Source organism: Macaca nemestrina, chromosome 5 (genome assembly GCF_043159975.1).
Source record: "Macaca nemestrina isolate mMacNem1 chromosome 5, mMacNem.hap1, whole genome shotgun sequence".
NCBI lineage: Eukaryota > Metazoa > Chordata > Mammalia > Primates > Cercopithecidae > Macaca > Macaca nemestrina.
Genome location: NC_092129.1, coordinates 137,273,583 through 137,291,359, shown reverse-complemented (window position 1 = coordinate 137,291,359; position 17,777 = coordinate 137,273,583). Strand labels below are relative to the sequence as shown.

Here is a 17,777-nt window from a genome sequence, read left to right as displayed (position 1 = left end):
TCTTCCAACTCCCCTACCTCAAACCTTTGCCATCCCAACCAGCTGTCTTGCCAACTTCTTTAAAATGATATGAATGGTAATTAGGCATAGCTGAAAATAAATATTACCTGACGTTTTTTATAAGCAAAGAAAGTGTACTGAACTACAGATTTAGCAATCTAACTAAAAATCCTAACTGTATTTCATTGAGAAAAGAGTCACTCCCAAAGGACTTACAAATAACCTCTGATCATCTACCTGACAATTTCAGCCTTAGAAAATACAACAAAAAATCTGAACCAAGGAGTAAGCAAACCCCTCTCAAAATTGGTATTATGGTTATGCACCGAAGACCAAGTCGTTTTTTCCAGAAAAGAAAGTGTATCAACTTTTCCTAGTTTATGATCTCTTATTACAGATACAAATCTAATAAACTTGATTACTATACTATTGTAGACTGGAAGCAACATTCAAAAGGAAAGAAGGTGAAACACTGCTGGAGTCTGGCATGACAGCAACAAAATTACCAGCTGCCAAGGGGAGAGAAAACAAAAACTATAAAAATAAATCTATAAATTCAAACAAAATTACAGATTAGGACTATTTATCCTAGACACAAAGTACATTTTATGCTTCTATGATTCACTAGGACATCACTGTATTACAAGCAGAGTACTATGAAGCAACTGTACCTAGTATTCCGTTTATAAGTAGTCATTAATATTCATAATCTACTGTAGAAATAATTTATTTAAAATAGAATCATTTGGTCACTTAGATTATCTTCATGTATTTATGAGATAAAATATATTAAATAACTTTATTCTTTATTACTTATATTGCATAGATATCTACATATATAATTCTATTAGTCAGAATGCAGTTTTATATATGTATTCAAAAATTAAACTGGTCATTTATTTCCAGCCATGTCTACCATTCAAAATTAAGACAATAACTGCATGATTTAAAATTGAGAGAAGAGTTTGGCTGATTTTTACATACTGCAGTCACAGCACAATTCTACATTCTAGCAAGAAAAACAAATATTAAAGAAAACTGAGAAGTTCTTCAGTCTCTAATAGTACAGTAGTTAACCAGCCCACTCATTAGTCAGTTGTTTTTACTGTTTCTCTCCAGCGTTGTTTCAAATAAACTTTCTAAATGTAAAATGATTTCATTAATCAACTTTAAAAGTAAAATGAATTGCACAGACCAATGTCTGAAATCTGAGTACACAGCAAAAAGCAGAAAAAGAAACGAAAAATGAAACTACTTAAAATTTGCACTTAGAATTTGTTTTGGAACTTGATAAAATGATTCCTAAAAATTCATCTGGAAAAATAAAAATAGGAAAAGAGTCAAAAATATTTAAAAAAGAAAAGTTATGCGGATGGACTTGAACTATAATACTAACTATTAAAACACATTAAGAAGCTATAATAACTAAAATAATGCAGTACTGGCAAAGAAACAGACTACTCAATGGAACAAAGCAGAAAATTTTAAAGTAATTTATTATCTGATGAAGGTAGTATTTCAATTCTGAGGAGAAATGAAGGCTTATATAATCTGAGATGGTAAGACCACTGACAAATCAATTTGAAGAAAAATTATTCTTAGAACCCTCCCTGACATCATACAACAAAACAATGGATTAAATATTAAAACCATAGAAACTAAAAATACAAAATGTAAGAAAGTGCATGAAGATATGTATCAAAATCAAGGGTAGGACATTCTGTCAAAGACAGAAGCAATAAGATATATAAGACTGATTAAACTACATGAGCAATGAAAACTCTTATTTTTTTTGTAATCACTATATACGAACCTTAAGGAAACCGAAAGATTTAGGGGCTGGCGGGGAAAATAGGGAAAATGCCAAATATAACCAACAAAAGGTCAGTGCCTTTAGTATATCAAAGGTCCTTAACAGGAAAAAAATAAAATAAGTATAAATATACTAAGAATACAAGCACAAAAGAAGAAATACATATGGCCAAAGTATTTTCAAGCCCAGTTGTCAAAGAAATGCTGAAAAACAACACAATATTTTTACTGTTAAAAACTGTCAGGGAAGATGGAGAGGTACTCTTATAACTTGATAGAAATACATATTAGTTCAACTTTCCTATAGGAAAAATTAGGAAGTTAGTATCAAAAAAGTCTTTGGACTCAAAAATTCCTCCACGACTTTCAAATAGTAGGTATCAAGCTTCCATTATATCATTTTTAATAATAGTGGAAAAACTGGACATAACCTAATTACTTAACAGCAGGGGATTAAAAATAATATGATAGATATACATACAATGAAATAAAAAGATCTGATAACATAGACAGTTGTTCACAATATAGTAGGTGAAAGGAAAAAAGGACAGGTACCAAAAAAGCACAATAATGACTAAAAATTACTAAGAACTTAACAAAAAATTAAGTCACACACAAACGTACACACCCCCAAAGTGTATGACTCGCTTGGAGAGGAATCATAGACACTTTTATTATCTTCTTTTTTGCTTATCTGTGTGAAGATCTCATTACTTCTACTGCCATTGCTAACTCATTTAGGGCTTGTCTGTTTCCTTGGATAATAAGGGGCTTCACTGCGTTTGAAGCTTCCTGATTTATTCAAACAGTAACTACACAAATGCATGCATGCACACATACACACACACACATACACAGTCTCCTATATGTTGCTATGCAGAGATCTCTAGACATATTTAGAAAAAGAAAAAAAACAGTTTTAGGCCAGGTGTAGCAGGTCACCCCTGTATTTCCAGCACTTTGGGAGGCTGAGGCGGGAGGATCGCTTGAGGCTAGGGTTTATAGTACAGCTTATAAAGATAATGCTGTGTATTTATCAACATGGAAAAGATATATATTAAGTAAAAATCCAAGTTACACAGTAGTAATTATAATACACACTTTTGGTATTTTTTAACTTTTTGTATGCATTGGAAAGAAACTGGAAAGATAAATACCAAAACCTTAATAGCACTCTGAGTTTTTTTTTTTGGAGACAGGGTCCCACTCTGTCACCCAGGCTAAAGTGCAGTGGTGCGATCACAGATCACTGCAGACTCACCCACTTGGGCTTAAGCAATCCTTCCACCTCAGCCTCCCAAGCATCAGGAGCCACAGGAGCATACCAAAAGGCCTGGCTTTTCGTTCTTTTTTTTTTTTTTTTTTTGGAGATGGGGTACCACTGTGTTGTACAGGGTGGTCTTAAACTCCTGGGCTCAAGCAATTCTCCTGCCTCAGCCTCCCAAAGTGCTGGGATTACAGGCATGAGCCACCATGCCCAGTTCCAATAAGCACTTTAATTTAATTTAATAATTAAGGTGTTAATTATTATCTTTCTGTATTTTCCGATTTTTTTCTTTTCAGAAAACAACTGTCTCTATGAGGAAATATAAAAAAATACTTCATTTATTATAGAATAAAATGTTGATATAACAGCTCTCCTACCCATAAAATTTCCAGGATTTTTTATTGGGGGTGGGGGTTAACTGTTCCTAAAATATAAAATCCACCAATACAGAAAGAAGTGAACCAAGATCTTGTAGCTCCAAAACTAGTCTTCTCCACTGTATCATGCTACCTTAATCACTCAGATGTAGCATTATTTTTCTTTGTATCAATTTGCCCTTTGAAATATTTGTATTTAATTACAAATTCCAGATAAGTGAAGTTTTATTTCTATTAAAAATAAACATTAACTATGTTCACATACTTCTAAAGGATTAGAGATATATAAAAGACATTGATATGCTCAGATTCTAAACTGAAAGAGGCAGAATAAAAAAATACTATCAGTGCTTGACTTAGAAATGGGTTGTATTCCAAGTCTGAATGTTTGGAAAGTAATTCCAACCAAAAAGAATGTTATTTTTGTTGAATAAATAAATATTAATTGATTGCCAGGCCAACCCCAAAAATTTAATTTCCCCCCCTTTCCCCATTAAACACACATTACTGACCAGTGTAATACCGGAAGAGAGAGAAAGTCATGAAAGGCTAATAGGACTCTACCAGCCATGGCAAAAACTGGTTGTAACGTAGCTGTTTTAAGACACAGAAACCTATGAAAGGTAAAGAAGAAGAAAGCAGTCAAAGATAATAGTTGTCACTCCTTCTCTAGAAAAGTGGTTGTGTACTCTCTTCTGTCATAGGAAAAAAAATTTTATGCCAATTAGAAAACTTTCTAATGACTACAACATTTTTTTCAAAGGCATATGGTGTTTCACAGTTAAGATTTTTTTTAAAGTCTACATAGATGTCCAAAAAAGATATATTTGCAAAAGATGGCATCCTCATTTGAATATATATTTTTGATATATTTTGATATATACTTTTGATATTAAAAGCATACATACATATACACACATATATGTTAATACATGTTAACATCTTAAAACACATCAGAATGTATCAATTCTCATTTCTTTTTTTTCCTTTTTTCGAGACAAGAGTCTCGCTCTGTCACCCAGGCTGGAGTGTAGTGTTGCAATCTCAGCTCACCGTAACCTCCACCCCCTAGGATCAGGCGATTCTCCTGCCTCAGCCTCCTAAGTAGCTGTGATTAAAGGCATGTGCCACCATACCTGGCTAACTTTTTTTTTTTTTTTTTTTTAGTAGAGACAGGGTTTCACCATGGTGGTCAGGCTGGTCTCGAACTCCTGACTGACCTCAAGTGATCTGTCCACCTTAGCCTCCCAAAGTGCTGGGATTATAGGCGTGAGCCACCTCACCTGGCCCAATTCTCATTTCTTTGGCTGTAATGTAAAAGTGCCCACCAATCTCACATCTAGAGATAATCAAAACTGTGCTTTGACAAACTTAACTATCATGGGACTTCAGAACCAGCAAAAAGTCAAAATCAGCAAGATTTATTCCTCTATATTAAGAATTTACTATTCTTTTCTAAAATTACACTCACCTTTTTAATTTACAGAATTTACTGTAAAGAGGCAAATCAATATATAATCATAGGCATCAAATATTAATTTCCTATCTAAAATTATTAACCACTCTCTGATATATTTTTAGTAATGAAGAATCCATTTTTATCTAGTACCTTTTTTATTTTTTATTTTTTGAGACAGTCTCACTGTATTACCCAGGCTGGAGAACAGTGGCAGGATCATGGTTCACTGCAGCCCTGACCTCCTAGATGCAAGTGATCCTCCTGCCTCAGCCTCCCAAGTAGCTGGGACTACAGGGCCCAGATAACTGCTTTTAATTTTATTTTCTATAGAGACAGCATCTCAAGTATGTTGCCCAGGCTAGTCTCAAAACTCCTGGCCTCAAGAGATCCCCCGACTTCAGTCCTCCAAAGTGCTGGGATTACAGACATGAGCCACCACACCTCGCCCCACTTTTCTAAAGATAAATTTTGAAGCTGGTACATTTAAATTAACAGGTTTTCAAAATATCACCATAATAAAAATAATGAATTGATAGAACACTTCACAACATATTGCTAATTTCACAGCTACCAGAAATTTTGCAAATCTAGCTACATAAAAATGAGAACCTAAAACTCATGATGACATTATATATTCAATTATACATGCTGACATGATAATCAAGTGTAATACAATACATTCAGAGTTACAGTCAGAGGATTTTTCAGAAAGACTAAGCGTGTGTGTGTGTGTGTGTATATATATATAGAGAGAGAGAGAGAACACACATTCACAAAAGATCATTTTTAAGAAACTGAACACATTTCTTTATTATTCATACTTTCTAAAAAATGGAACATAAATGTAATATTAAACTTCTCAATCAAATCCGACTTGCCAAAGTAGCCAAATATTAACATCTTCAAAGCTATAAAGAACTGTGGGACAATGACAACTTAAAAAAGAGAGAGGGCAAAAAAGTAGATCAACGACTGTGTTAAAATCAAATATAAAAACAGGTTATAACATGTAAAATGTATTTTTCCCAATCTCAAAAAAATATAATACATGCAACCCAGAAAAGAAGCATTCTATATATAATTTATATTTACTATATTTCTTCTGTGCTGCCCAATATGGTAGCTATTTGCTAAGTTTAGGGCTAAACTTAAATAAAATTTACAATTCAGTTGCTCAGCTGCCTGGCTTATTTAATATACTCAATAGGCACCCGTGGCTAGTGGCTATCACACTGGACAAAAAAGAAATAAAATTTCTATCACTGTGGAAAGTTATACAGCATGCTATAATGTCGACAAATCCTTTCTTCTCTATAATTATGAAATTCTTCCCATTAAATTGCAAATATTTCCCCCTATACTTGAATTACTTTTTATAAACTCCTTAATCAGTGTGTTGATGATGATATTTATTTTTTAAAAAGGTGATGGTAACAATAGCACAATGTTTATCATCTGCCAGGAACTATACTAGTGTTTTAATTCAATCATCTCATTTAATCTTCGGACTAACCCTGTGAGATAGATACAAGTTCACAATCTCTTATCTGAAACATGCATTTCAGAATACAAAGTTTTCAGATTTTTGAAAGTTAATACTGTACATAAATCACATAACACTTTCAGTAGAGTCTAGAGAAGTATTCAGGAACATGGTGAAATGTATGAACATTCACTCTAAAATTAAGAAAAGACCATAAATAGCTATACATCAATTACAGCCTGGCTCTACCATCAAATTAGTTCAGAACAGGGATTGCCACTCTCCAATGTGATAATCAGCAACTATACTGCAATTTTAGGCTGATGGATCTGTGAATTTTTACCTATTTTTCCCCATATAACTAAGGATTTTCATCACAGAATTACTCAAATAACTTCATCTACCTGAATTTCAAGAATTCATTTCTATAAGTAAGCAAGACACTTTTTTCCCTGGTAATTACACATATAATCCTAAACTAAAAGTTCTAATTATTACTTTCTCGTGAGAGAACTGATAGTAATATTTAAAAAAAAAAATTATTTTATTTAGCCACATTTATAAAATGACATTTTTTAACACAAGCACTTAATTTAACTGGATCTAGAAACTTAAAGATTTCCTATTTCATTCCTGAAAGGAAAAAAGACTTTCCATTACACAGTGTTTTTATGTTCTCAATCTGCTTTTATACATATTCTCACTTTCAGGAAATCTGCCTTAATACATATTCTCACATTACAATTTGAAAACATTCCTGATTACTATTATAGTTATAAACTAAAGCATATCTTAAAATATCCCAAACAGATGCATTTCACAAAAAGTAAATGGGTAAGTTTACCACATATTTTAGTGTAATTTAAATATGAGAAATTAAGATCAACGATTATTTAACAGTGATAAAACATAAAAGTAGGATAGACATTTAAATATTCAAATAATATGGCCATATTTATATCCAAAATTATGAAATAACACAAATATGAGCATCTAATAAGGAGTATATGGTAAGTATAGAATTTCCATGAAACTTATCCTTTCTTTTAGTTACTGATATGCCCTTGCTGAAAAAAATTTGTTAAGATACAGGAAACTACAACAAATGCCATGATAGTATAAAAATGACAGGCTGGGCACAGACGCTCATGCTTCTAATCCCAACACTTTGGAGGTCAAGGTGGGAGGATCACTCGAGCCAAGGAGTTCGAGATCAGCCTAAGCAACATGGCAAAATCCTGCCTCTACAAAACAATACAAAAATCAGCCAGGTGTGGTGACCCACCCCTGTAGTTCCAGCTACTTGCTGAGGCAGGAGGATCACCTGGGACCTCGTTACTAATAACCAAGCAATCAACTGAAAAAACATTCAGCTTCCACATTTTATTTCATTATAGCACAGTAGTCGCACATAAACTGTTAAAAGTTAATTTATAAACTAAATTTTGTAAATCAAAATAAAAAGTTTATTAACTGAAATGCAGTTTAACATAAGTGTCAAGAGCACAGAATCTGGAATCAGACTTTCTGGCTTTAATCCAGAATTTGCCACTGACTATAGGATAATATTTGGTGAGTTACTCCACCTTTGTGTCTCTATTCTTTCATCTATAAAAGGGGAATAATAGCATCTACCCTCACAGAGTTGTGTGAGGATGAAATGAAATGGCATATGGGAGGTACTCAAGAGAGTGTCTGGTACACAGCATGCTCTATACAAGTATTCATTATTATCACTGATACTATTAAAGCACCTTTGGAATTATAGTAGGTTCATACTTTTTATCTTCAGGAGTTTTTATTTCTTCCAGTTTCCTGAAAAACTTAAATGAACCAGGGAAACAATATCTGAAGGAAGCCTGTGTTAGTTTAAAAACCCGTCTACTAAAAATTCAGAGACTATACATATCAGGGCTCTCTAAAGTTAGATGAAGGGGGCACACATTCTTTCACAGCTCATATCTTCATAATACTTAAAAAATAGTCAAGTGATACCATTTCACATACAAAACAAAGGTCTAGTATAGTGCAGCAGTGAATAAATGGTCATTGCTATTTATCCCAAACACACTCAGGAGAAGCAGCAAATGTTACTGAGAAAATTATTAGTTCAGTTTTGGACATTCTAAATTCGAGGTGCTCACAGAATACTCAACAGACATTCCAGGAAGCGGGCAGAACTACAGACCTAAACATAGGTAGCTTATCCTCAGAAGAGTTCCTCATTCCCTCCTTTGTACTATCATGGAATTTTTCGCATCCTATTTCATTACAAATATTTGTCTCCTTCTCTACTGCTAGACTATACACCTCTTGAAGGCATTCAGTTCCTGCCATATAAGAAGGACTCAGTAAATGATTTTTAGCTGGGCACAGTGGCACAATCCTGTAGTCCAAGCTATTTGGGAGACAGGGGCAGGAGGGTCACTTGTGCCTAGGAGTTCAAGATCAGCCTGGGCAACATAGAGACCCCATCTCAAAAATACAAAGGTAATTTTTTTAAATGCAAAAATTGTAGAACTGTACAATTTAAAAATGTATTTTATTACATGTAAGCAAATTCTGACTAAATTTTTTTTTAATTTCTGGATGTTAGATAAGGATGAAATTTTCATTTGGAAGAATTCTTACAATATAAAAGTAACATGTAAACAAGATTTTTTCAATGTTATTGCTATTTATCCCAAAAACTCCCAATTTTTAAAAATGTGGTGACATTATAATTACTAAGCACTACTGAGCTGTGAAACCTGGCATCGTCATACTCAGGCCTGTAACTCTAAAAATGTACATGACAAGGCAGGAAATATATAAATGGGTAAAGTAAGGAAGAACTCAATGAAGACTCTCAAAGTGCATTTAAATTACTTAAAATTCTGAAGAAGTTTGTTAAAATACCTGTAATGTCGATGAAAAGATTTCATTTTAAAATTTACAGGCTGCTTGAGTTCAATAACCTAAAAATGAAAAACCTCTGGACCATTCCAGTACAGGTTATTCAAAGGAGCTGTGATAAACAGCATATAGCAAATATGCTCAGTTATATGCACTAGGTAAGGCACAACTGCTATCATCCCAACCCACTAACACTTGTTAGACTACTAATCCTTTCCTTCAAAATCTGTAAGAAGAGGCCAGGCACGGTGGCTCACGCCTGTAATCCCAGCACTTTGGGAGGCCAAAGCAGGTGTATCCCTTGAGGTCAGGAGTTTGAGACCAGCCTAGCCAACATGGTGAAACCCCATCTCTACTAAAAATACAAAAATTAGCCTGGCGTGGTAGCACATGCCTGTATTCCCAGCTACTTGGAAGGCTGAGGCAGAAAAGTCACTTGAGGCCGGGAGGCAGAGGTTGTAGTGAGCAGAGATCGGGCAACTGCTCTCCAACCCGGCAACAAAACTAGATTCCTCTCAAAAAAAACAAAAAACAAAAAAACAAAAAAACAAAAAACAACAAACAAACAAAAAAAACTTCTGTTAAGAATGTTTCACTGGTGGAATTTACCACCCAAATTCAAAATATAGTAAGTTCTCCAAGGCTCTAATACTAGGACAGATTGGTTGCCAGTTCTATATTTAATAGCAGATCATGACCATTTCATTTGTGCTTGACAACTAGACAACTTGCAGTGAAACCATTTCCCAGAAATGACACTACAATATTGTTACTTATTTAGAGGCCAGGGACCCAAAAGAACAACAACTCATTAATAGTGAATGGATGGGGAAGGCAGCAGCAGAGGATTGAAAAGGAGCAATATAAAAGGCTTAGAACCATGAACAGCAGCAGTAAAGTAGGGATTCCCAGAATGAAATTACTGTAACACAAAATAAACATAGCAGCATAAGTCCACACTTTCTCATTTGAAATACACATAAGAATTAAATATATATTGAGTCTAATTTTATACAATCAAAAGCCTAAAAATCTTGATAACAATAGAAATACTGGTAAATTTAAAAAGACTCTCCCAATTTTGGCCCTGTTTCCCTGTTCTATAAAGAAATTCATAAGGGGGGGGGGGAAACTTCAAACTATAAATGATGAATGTAACTATTAGGAATGGCCTCTCTATGAGGTCTGAAATAGAAGGAAAATGTACATTTCTTCCAGAGTTGTAGCCAACAATAACTTTTGCATTCCGAATCCAGCTTAGGTACATTGGTTGGGAAGATGTTTGCAAAAGTATTTAATAAGAAAGTGCTGAATTTAGCCTTTATTTTTTCTCAGTTTTTTTAAAATGGCCCAAGGTCCATCAAATGCACTAAACAGAAATTCTCCTAAGTATAAATGACAAAAGAATACTCTACAAGCTTTTAATTAAATTTTTAATTTTTGTGGGAACATAGTTTGGTTTTTTTAATATTTTATTTTTAATTTTGGTGGGTACATAGATTTTTTAATTTTTATTTTTAATTTTTGTAGCCTTCTTCTCAAAGACAACTGTCTTTTACAGATCAGAGATTATCAAACTTTTTCTGTAAAAGACCATATAGCAAATATTGTCAGTTTTACAGGTCATATAGTCTCTGTTGCAAATACTCAACTCTGGCACAGAGCATGAAGGCTTCAATAGACAACAGATAGATGAATAAGCCTGGCTATGGTACAATGAAAATTATATTTACAAAAATAGGCAGCAAGCCCATGGCCATAGTTTGTTGACTTCTGCTACAGGACATCTGTTTTTAACTTTACTAACAAGTATATTGTTTTAATAAATACTATAAATTTCGAAATAAGATGTCTGGGATTTGCTTTAAAATACTTCATTTTTTTTTTAAAGGGAGAAAGGTAAGGAGAAAGGTTAAATAAGACTGGAAAAACACAATTATTGTTAAAGCCCGATTACGGGTATATGGGTTTCATTACACTGTAAGCTTGAAAATTCCCAAATTAAAAGTTTTAAAAATACAAGGTAAATCAATGAACCAGCTCTACAGAAAATGAATTTTTTCACCTTACTCTAAAACTTTTAAAACATGCTTAGTATTTTTAAACATAATTAACATAATACAACATAAAAGATTCTTAATATAAAGCCACTAAACTATAATGAAAAAACTTAAACTAATCCACAAAAATGTACATAAGCATAAACCCTTAAAATTCTCCATAATTTAAAATACAGGCTCACTTCATACAGTTGCTAAATATGTCACATTTATTGGCATCTCATCTGAAAGGTGCAATCAATTTTTGGCTTTAAAATATTTTTATAAGAAATATATTATTTATATTAACATATAATAGGTTTATTACTTTTCAAGTTAATACATAAATGTCTTTCTTTTTAAATTCTAAGTAATTTTGGCAAACACGGGAAAACCCTGCCTCTACTAAAAACACAAAAATTAGCCGAGTGTGGTGGCACACCCCTGTAATCCCAACTACTTGGGAGGTGGAGGCAGGAAAATCGCTGAACCCAGGAAGTGAAGGTTGCAGTGAGCCAAGATTGTGCCACTGCACTCCAGCCTGGGCAACAGAGTGAGACTCTGCCTCAAAAAAAAAATTTTTTTAATAATAAATTCTAAGTAATAAATATTAATAACTATAACCGTAATAAACAAATATTCTTCAGGATCTTCAATGATTAAAAGTATAAAAGGATCCTGAGGCCAAAAAGTTTGAGAGCTCCTGAACTAAATGTTTTCAATATTGTATAAAGTAAGTTCATCATGCAATTACAAGACATATACTCAAACTCATTTTACCTTTTAACAGTAATCATCACATAGTGACATTAATTCAACTATGAAGGCTATCAATTTAGCCACAAGAGGAAGACACTTAAACCTTCAACAGAAATATTCTTTTAAACTACCTGATAAGTCATGAGTATGAATATGAATCCACAGGATAAGTCATGAATCCACAGGATAAGAAGAGCACTATAATATGTGGTCCCCCATCTTATACAGACAATTGTCTCCTGAACCAATATAATGAAAAACTACCATGTGTCAAAAGACATTTCTAATAAATGTGCCACCTCTTATCAAATCAAGAGATGTAGTTTCACTTAATGCAAGAAACCAGAAATCAAGCTGAACAGAGTCTTAAGAAATCTTAATGACTCTGCAACTTCCCAAAGATTGAATACATCTGTTTTTTAAATGCTCTAAGTTTTCCCTAATGTTCTGAAACAGTGATTTCAAATATTATCAAAACTAAAAACTAATTTAAATTAGGCTTATTGAATTATTATGACAGTTGAGAAAAACTAAGACCTTCCACGTGAAAACATTCCAACCGTCCAAGAATATAATCAGTCTCAAAATTTCCTAAATCTATAAACTAGAATAGAAATAAACAATACATAACACAGACTCAAATATTAGAGCAAATATGTCCACATAATTATTCATTCTATCATTTATAAAGATGAACCAATACTCATTTTTCAAATACAGTACCACTGTAGCATTTTTAACCAATTTTGCCTCTACATACAGCAATTTAAAATGTTATCACAGTATTTCATTTTTACTTGATTAATAACAAATTATTCCCAAGTTTTATAAATGTTATGTCTATTGCCTTTCAACATGAATAAATTTAAAATAGTAATAGCAACAGCATGCAAGGATATACTTACATCATACTCTGTAATTCTGTTGCAAAGCTTATAGACTTCCCTGTATTCCTTCCACTACTTGAAGTTGCAGTAGACATTGGACTAGCTGCAGTATTATTCATCTAAATAAAAAGGAGAAATAAAGCTTACAAAATATACCTAGCTATAAGTAAATGCAAAAAAAAAAAGGAAGCAAATATAAATTATTTCAAAAACTAGAGAAAATTTAAATTTCTGATTTGCTTTGCATAAAACTGATTCACTTATACTTAATGTTGTTTATTAAAATGAAATAGCAAGGTGGAAAAAAACTAGTTAAGTAAGATGTCGGCCAATTACTCACTTCAGTGATAAATACTTTAACACCTATTTTATGATAGGTAATGTAAAAACAGTATTTATTAACATATTTTACTAGAGCTACTTGGTTTTCAAAATGAGCTTCAGGGAGCCCTATGGTTCATCAGCAATGCTTCAGGGAGTTCCAGGTGGACCCCAAGCACAACACACCCCCAGTTTAAAACAGAACAACTCTGACTTTTCTAGTTGATATATGAGGGTTCCAAGTAAGATTTCATTTAAAGAAACAATTCCACAGCTGAAAGATACAAAATTAGAAAACTACAGCATAATCTAATTCCCATTTGAACAAAAGTCTAAAATACAAATAATATTGTCAATCAGTAGATCAAAAGCATTGTGATATTTTATAATCCTATGGGTAAATAACTTATTCAATTTAAAATGTGACATTTTCCCAATAAAATTAAGGTGATGCATAATGATAAATTGGGTGCCAATCCTAATGTATGCCATTTTATTTAATGCATTAAAAAAATTAGCAAGATTTAGTCAAAGTAACATTAAAATAATGTCATGAAAGTAGGTAAAGCCTCAACTATTATACTATTATACTGGAAGTGCTCAATAAACGTTAGTTATTATTTCATAAGCTTGTATAAACTTTGCAAAGCTGTAATTTTCCTTAAAATATTTTTTGCAGATTCTGAAGAAGAATGTAAGATATTTAACAACATATGAAAAAGTAAAACAGTGCAGAGGACTTTTAGTAAACTAAGAGGGCAGGTTCTGGAGTCAGATTGCCTAGATTTGAATCCCACCTCTGCTCCTTTGCTAAGACTTTGGGCAAGTTACCTAACTTCTCTGTGCTTCAGTTTCCTCATCTGTAAAGGGCAATGATAATCTCACCTTCTTAGGGCTGTTGTGAGAATTAAATGAATACATACAAAAATTTAGAACAGCACTGACAGCACACAGTGAACACACAATAAATGTTAACTGTTATAATAAACAGACCTTAAGAACTCCCTCTTCCATGAACAGGGAAAATTAAGGAAGAAAAAAGAATTCCCCTTCTTGATCTGCTAAAAGCTTTTATATAAATTTAGATGTATTACCCTTTTTTCACAATTACACAAGTTTGTAAAACTTAAATATTTTTACTAAAAGACCTCTATGCAACTAAACAAATATTAAGTAGCTTCTTTGTAAGTTTAGTTTTCACTGACGACATCACTACGACTACTACTCACTTGGGCTCAAAATCTCAGTCACTACCTTGGACTCCTTCTCCTGCACCCTACAATTTGTAAAAAGTCAAGTAAATTCTACTTGCTCTATGTTCTCACATCCTTCCCCTCTTGTCCTACTGCTATGGCCCCCTAAAAACTCTTAATCTACATCTTCTATCTCCATTTCAGTTCATTCTCCAAACTGCAGCCAAATTTATCTTCTTAATACATCTTTCTAATCTAACAACTCCTGTGGGTAATGATAAAATTCATAAAGGGAACCTAAACCAGGGTCACTTAGCAAGGGCTGCGATGGAAGGGCTGGGCCCCACAAAAGAAGGACGGGGAAAAAAGCTACTACAAATCACTGATGGAGATAGGCCTTATATGAAGCTTTTGAGAAGGCAACAGGACAAAGATCTAAGGCAAGCAGCACACTAGCTAGGTGACTAGGTTTGAAATATACCAATATCCCTCTGGTCTAGTCTGAGGGCCCTAACAGCCAGGCCAAAACCACTATACCAAGAATGCAAGAGCACAAAAAGAGAAGGAAAACAAAAACATTCCACTCAAACTGAGCCTGAAAACCAAAATTCTAAAACATATGAAGAACTTAATGCTAAGAAACACCATCACATTTTTTAAGCCTAGATTTGTGCCATTGTTTAAAAAGACTTTTGGAGTAAGTACTTTCTCTACAAATAATATAGGAAAAGAAACATAACCATTTGAGACTTGGATTAAAAAAAAAAAAATCACAAGTCCAAGACTGGGAGAAAATAGGAAACCAAGGACTTCCATAAAGAGTCCTGCAGAATTGGGACAAAATGCAAAAAAAGGGAGCCTGGATTTCTCAAAGACCTCAGAAAATGTTCCCTTGTTGTCCCAATAGAAGGCTGACAGAGCTATCTGGGACAACATGTTAAACTCAAAAATTAAGTAGTAACCCCAGCCTCCAGAATGTTATGATTTGAGTTGACTCATCAGATTTGACAGACATGCCATTCCATGGGATTATCCATCCTATGGTCAAATGCCCTGAGACATTGCTGGAGCAATCTGCTCCTTTTTCATTTTCAAATCCAGTCACCCAAACCTAGTTTATTATAACCATGATCATCCTTTCACAGTCAAGTCAATTTTTATATCAAACAGGTGAATAACATTTTTCTTGACATGATGAGCTGATAGCTCATTAGACTCTTTAAAATAATTATTTCCTGTACCCACATTCTGTTTGATTTAGATAATTAACTTCTTTTGACATTAACTTCTTTACACATCAAAGTCCTATCATTCCAATGCTCTACTTCCTTTCTTCTAGACATTAAAAAAGAAAAGTCTGTTAAAAGCAGAAGCACTCAAGTCAATTTTCACTAATAAATACAGTTACTGTGGAACTGAAAACCTACTGTAATCTTCTCAATGGGTTAATGTCCTGCAGTTGTTTCAGCTTTCAATTGAAAATGCATCTGTTTGCCATATTTTACAAAATGAATTCAGATGTGCAGATTGGGACCTAGATTATTTCAACATGCCAGAGTTTAAATGTGAACCCAAGGAATAAGTTCATATCTGATTAATAGTATTTAAACCTGATCATTAAGCTAATAGCTAATACTATAACACACCTGTAAAACTGTGTTCCGGAGAAGAAAATTTGGCATTTATCTTTTAATTTAAAATTATGGAATTTAAGGATACACCCCTATCCTTAGAAAACACTGCTATCAAAAAAAAAAAGTTTTAATTGTACTGAAGTTAATCACAAAAAGTAAACTAAACAAAATGCAATGAATATGCTACTGGGTTTCTAGTTAGATCTCATATTTTGGGGGACTAAATAACCACAGAAGAAATACCATGAAACATCTTTAAGCTTAAAAGACCTCAAATTGTCGAGAACCTTACTACTAGTTTCTGCACCCTCCAAACATCATCAAAATCTGGACTGTGAAAACTATCAGTCAACCCATTAATTAAAAGAGAGAAGTTTTAATCTTATCTTCTATACTGCTGAAGAAAACTATTTCAGCAGACCTATGTACTGATTTTAAGCATCTACAGTCTCAATTCTAATGATAACCTGAACATCCCACATAATATAAATTAATAGAAAACTTTTATAATTAGAATATTTTTATTTTCATAAAATTCCAAAGGCAGGAAGCAATTACGGTTAAGCCAACACTATTATACACTGCGTTTTAGTTTTGTTGCTTAAAAAAAATCAGGTTACATCATGATCTAAATTTCTTCTGTTGTGAAAAATAATACCAAATGGTCAATCACTGAGAATGCAAAAAATTAAAAATTAAATACATAAAATATCTATAAAAATGTCTAGACCTAGTGTTTAGAATAATACAATGGTAATCTCAGTATAGTAATATATGCCCCATTTTAAGTGGACTTTGGAAGGTATTAAAAAGCCTGGTTTATAAACTTACCTCAAATCAGTCCCACCTGACCTTGCCAGCCTCCTTTTCTACAGCAGTCAAATCAAACTTTCCCCATCTCCAGAACCATCCCATGTTCTTTTGAACCTTTACCCCTATAGCTCTCTCTACTTGCAATACCTTTTGAAACAATACAGTATCTGTCAACCTATCCAAAATCTATTGCCTAAGCCCATCTCCAAGAAACCTTCCCAGATATGTAAACAAAAGAAATTCTTTCTCTGACATCTAATTATTTTAGTTTATATTAGTTTAATATTAAATTAACTACTTTACTGCATACTAATTATTTTAGTTGAATAAGCCTCTGTCCCACAGTGAATCCCTACCCCAGCTATGGACAGCTGACATCATCTTCTACTTCCAGAGAAACAAAAAACTATCATTTAGTCATTCCCTCCACTCTCCTCCACCACAGACAGTGTATCCTCCTCCCTTAATTCCCTCCTCTTATAATAAAGACACCCTCTTATTTAAAGCTAACACCACCAGTGCTTTGGATTCTTCATACCTAAGAAGGGCACCTACTACAGGCCAAACACTGTTCTAAAAGGTAGGGATATAGTAGTGACTAAGTCAGACAAAAAAAAAATACATTATAATGCAAGAGACAAGCACATAAACAAATATAATTTGAGGAAATAACAAATACTATGAAATAAGAAAAACAAGTTGATTTCAACTAGGAGGTGGCATTTAATATAAGATCTGGAAGGGAGCTCTGGAGAACTTCCCAACAAAAAGAACAGCAAAGTACCAAAATCCTGTGGCCCGTGTGGCTAGAAAGACATGAACGCAGGGGTAGCAAGAG

The 17,777-nt window shown here is 33.3% G+C and overlaps 2 protein-coding genes across 13 annotated transcripts in view; one reads left to right on the top strand and one right to left on the bottom strand.

Moving 5' to 3' along the window:
* LOC105489529 (RUNX family transcription factor 2) overlaps nt 1–17,777 on the top strand; it is a 352,919-nt gene that overhangs the window by 41,270 nt on the left and 293,872 nt on the right. The window lies entirely within an intron of this gene.
* LOC105489527 (SPT3 homolog, SAGA and STAGA complex component) overlaps nt 1–17,777 on the bottom strand; it is a 530,030-nt gene that overhangs the window by 504,203 nt on the left and 8,050 nt on the right. For 4 of the 5 annotated variants that reach the window (XM_011754356.2, XM_011754358.3, XM_011754357.3 and 1 more), the window contains one exon: nt 12,997–13,097. In XM_011754356.2, coding sequence (XP_011752658.2) covers nt 12,997–13,097 — 101 coding nt within the window. Of the gene's footprint in view, nt 1–12,996; nt 13,098–16,957; nt 17,383–17,777 lie in introns of those variants that run through there. The other variant, XM_011754359.3, reaches the window with a different exon arrangement.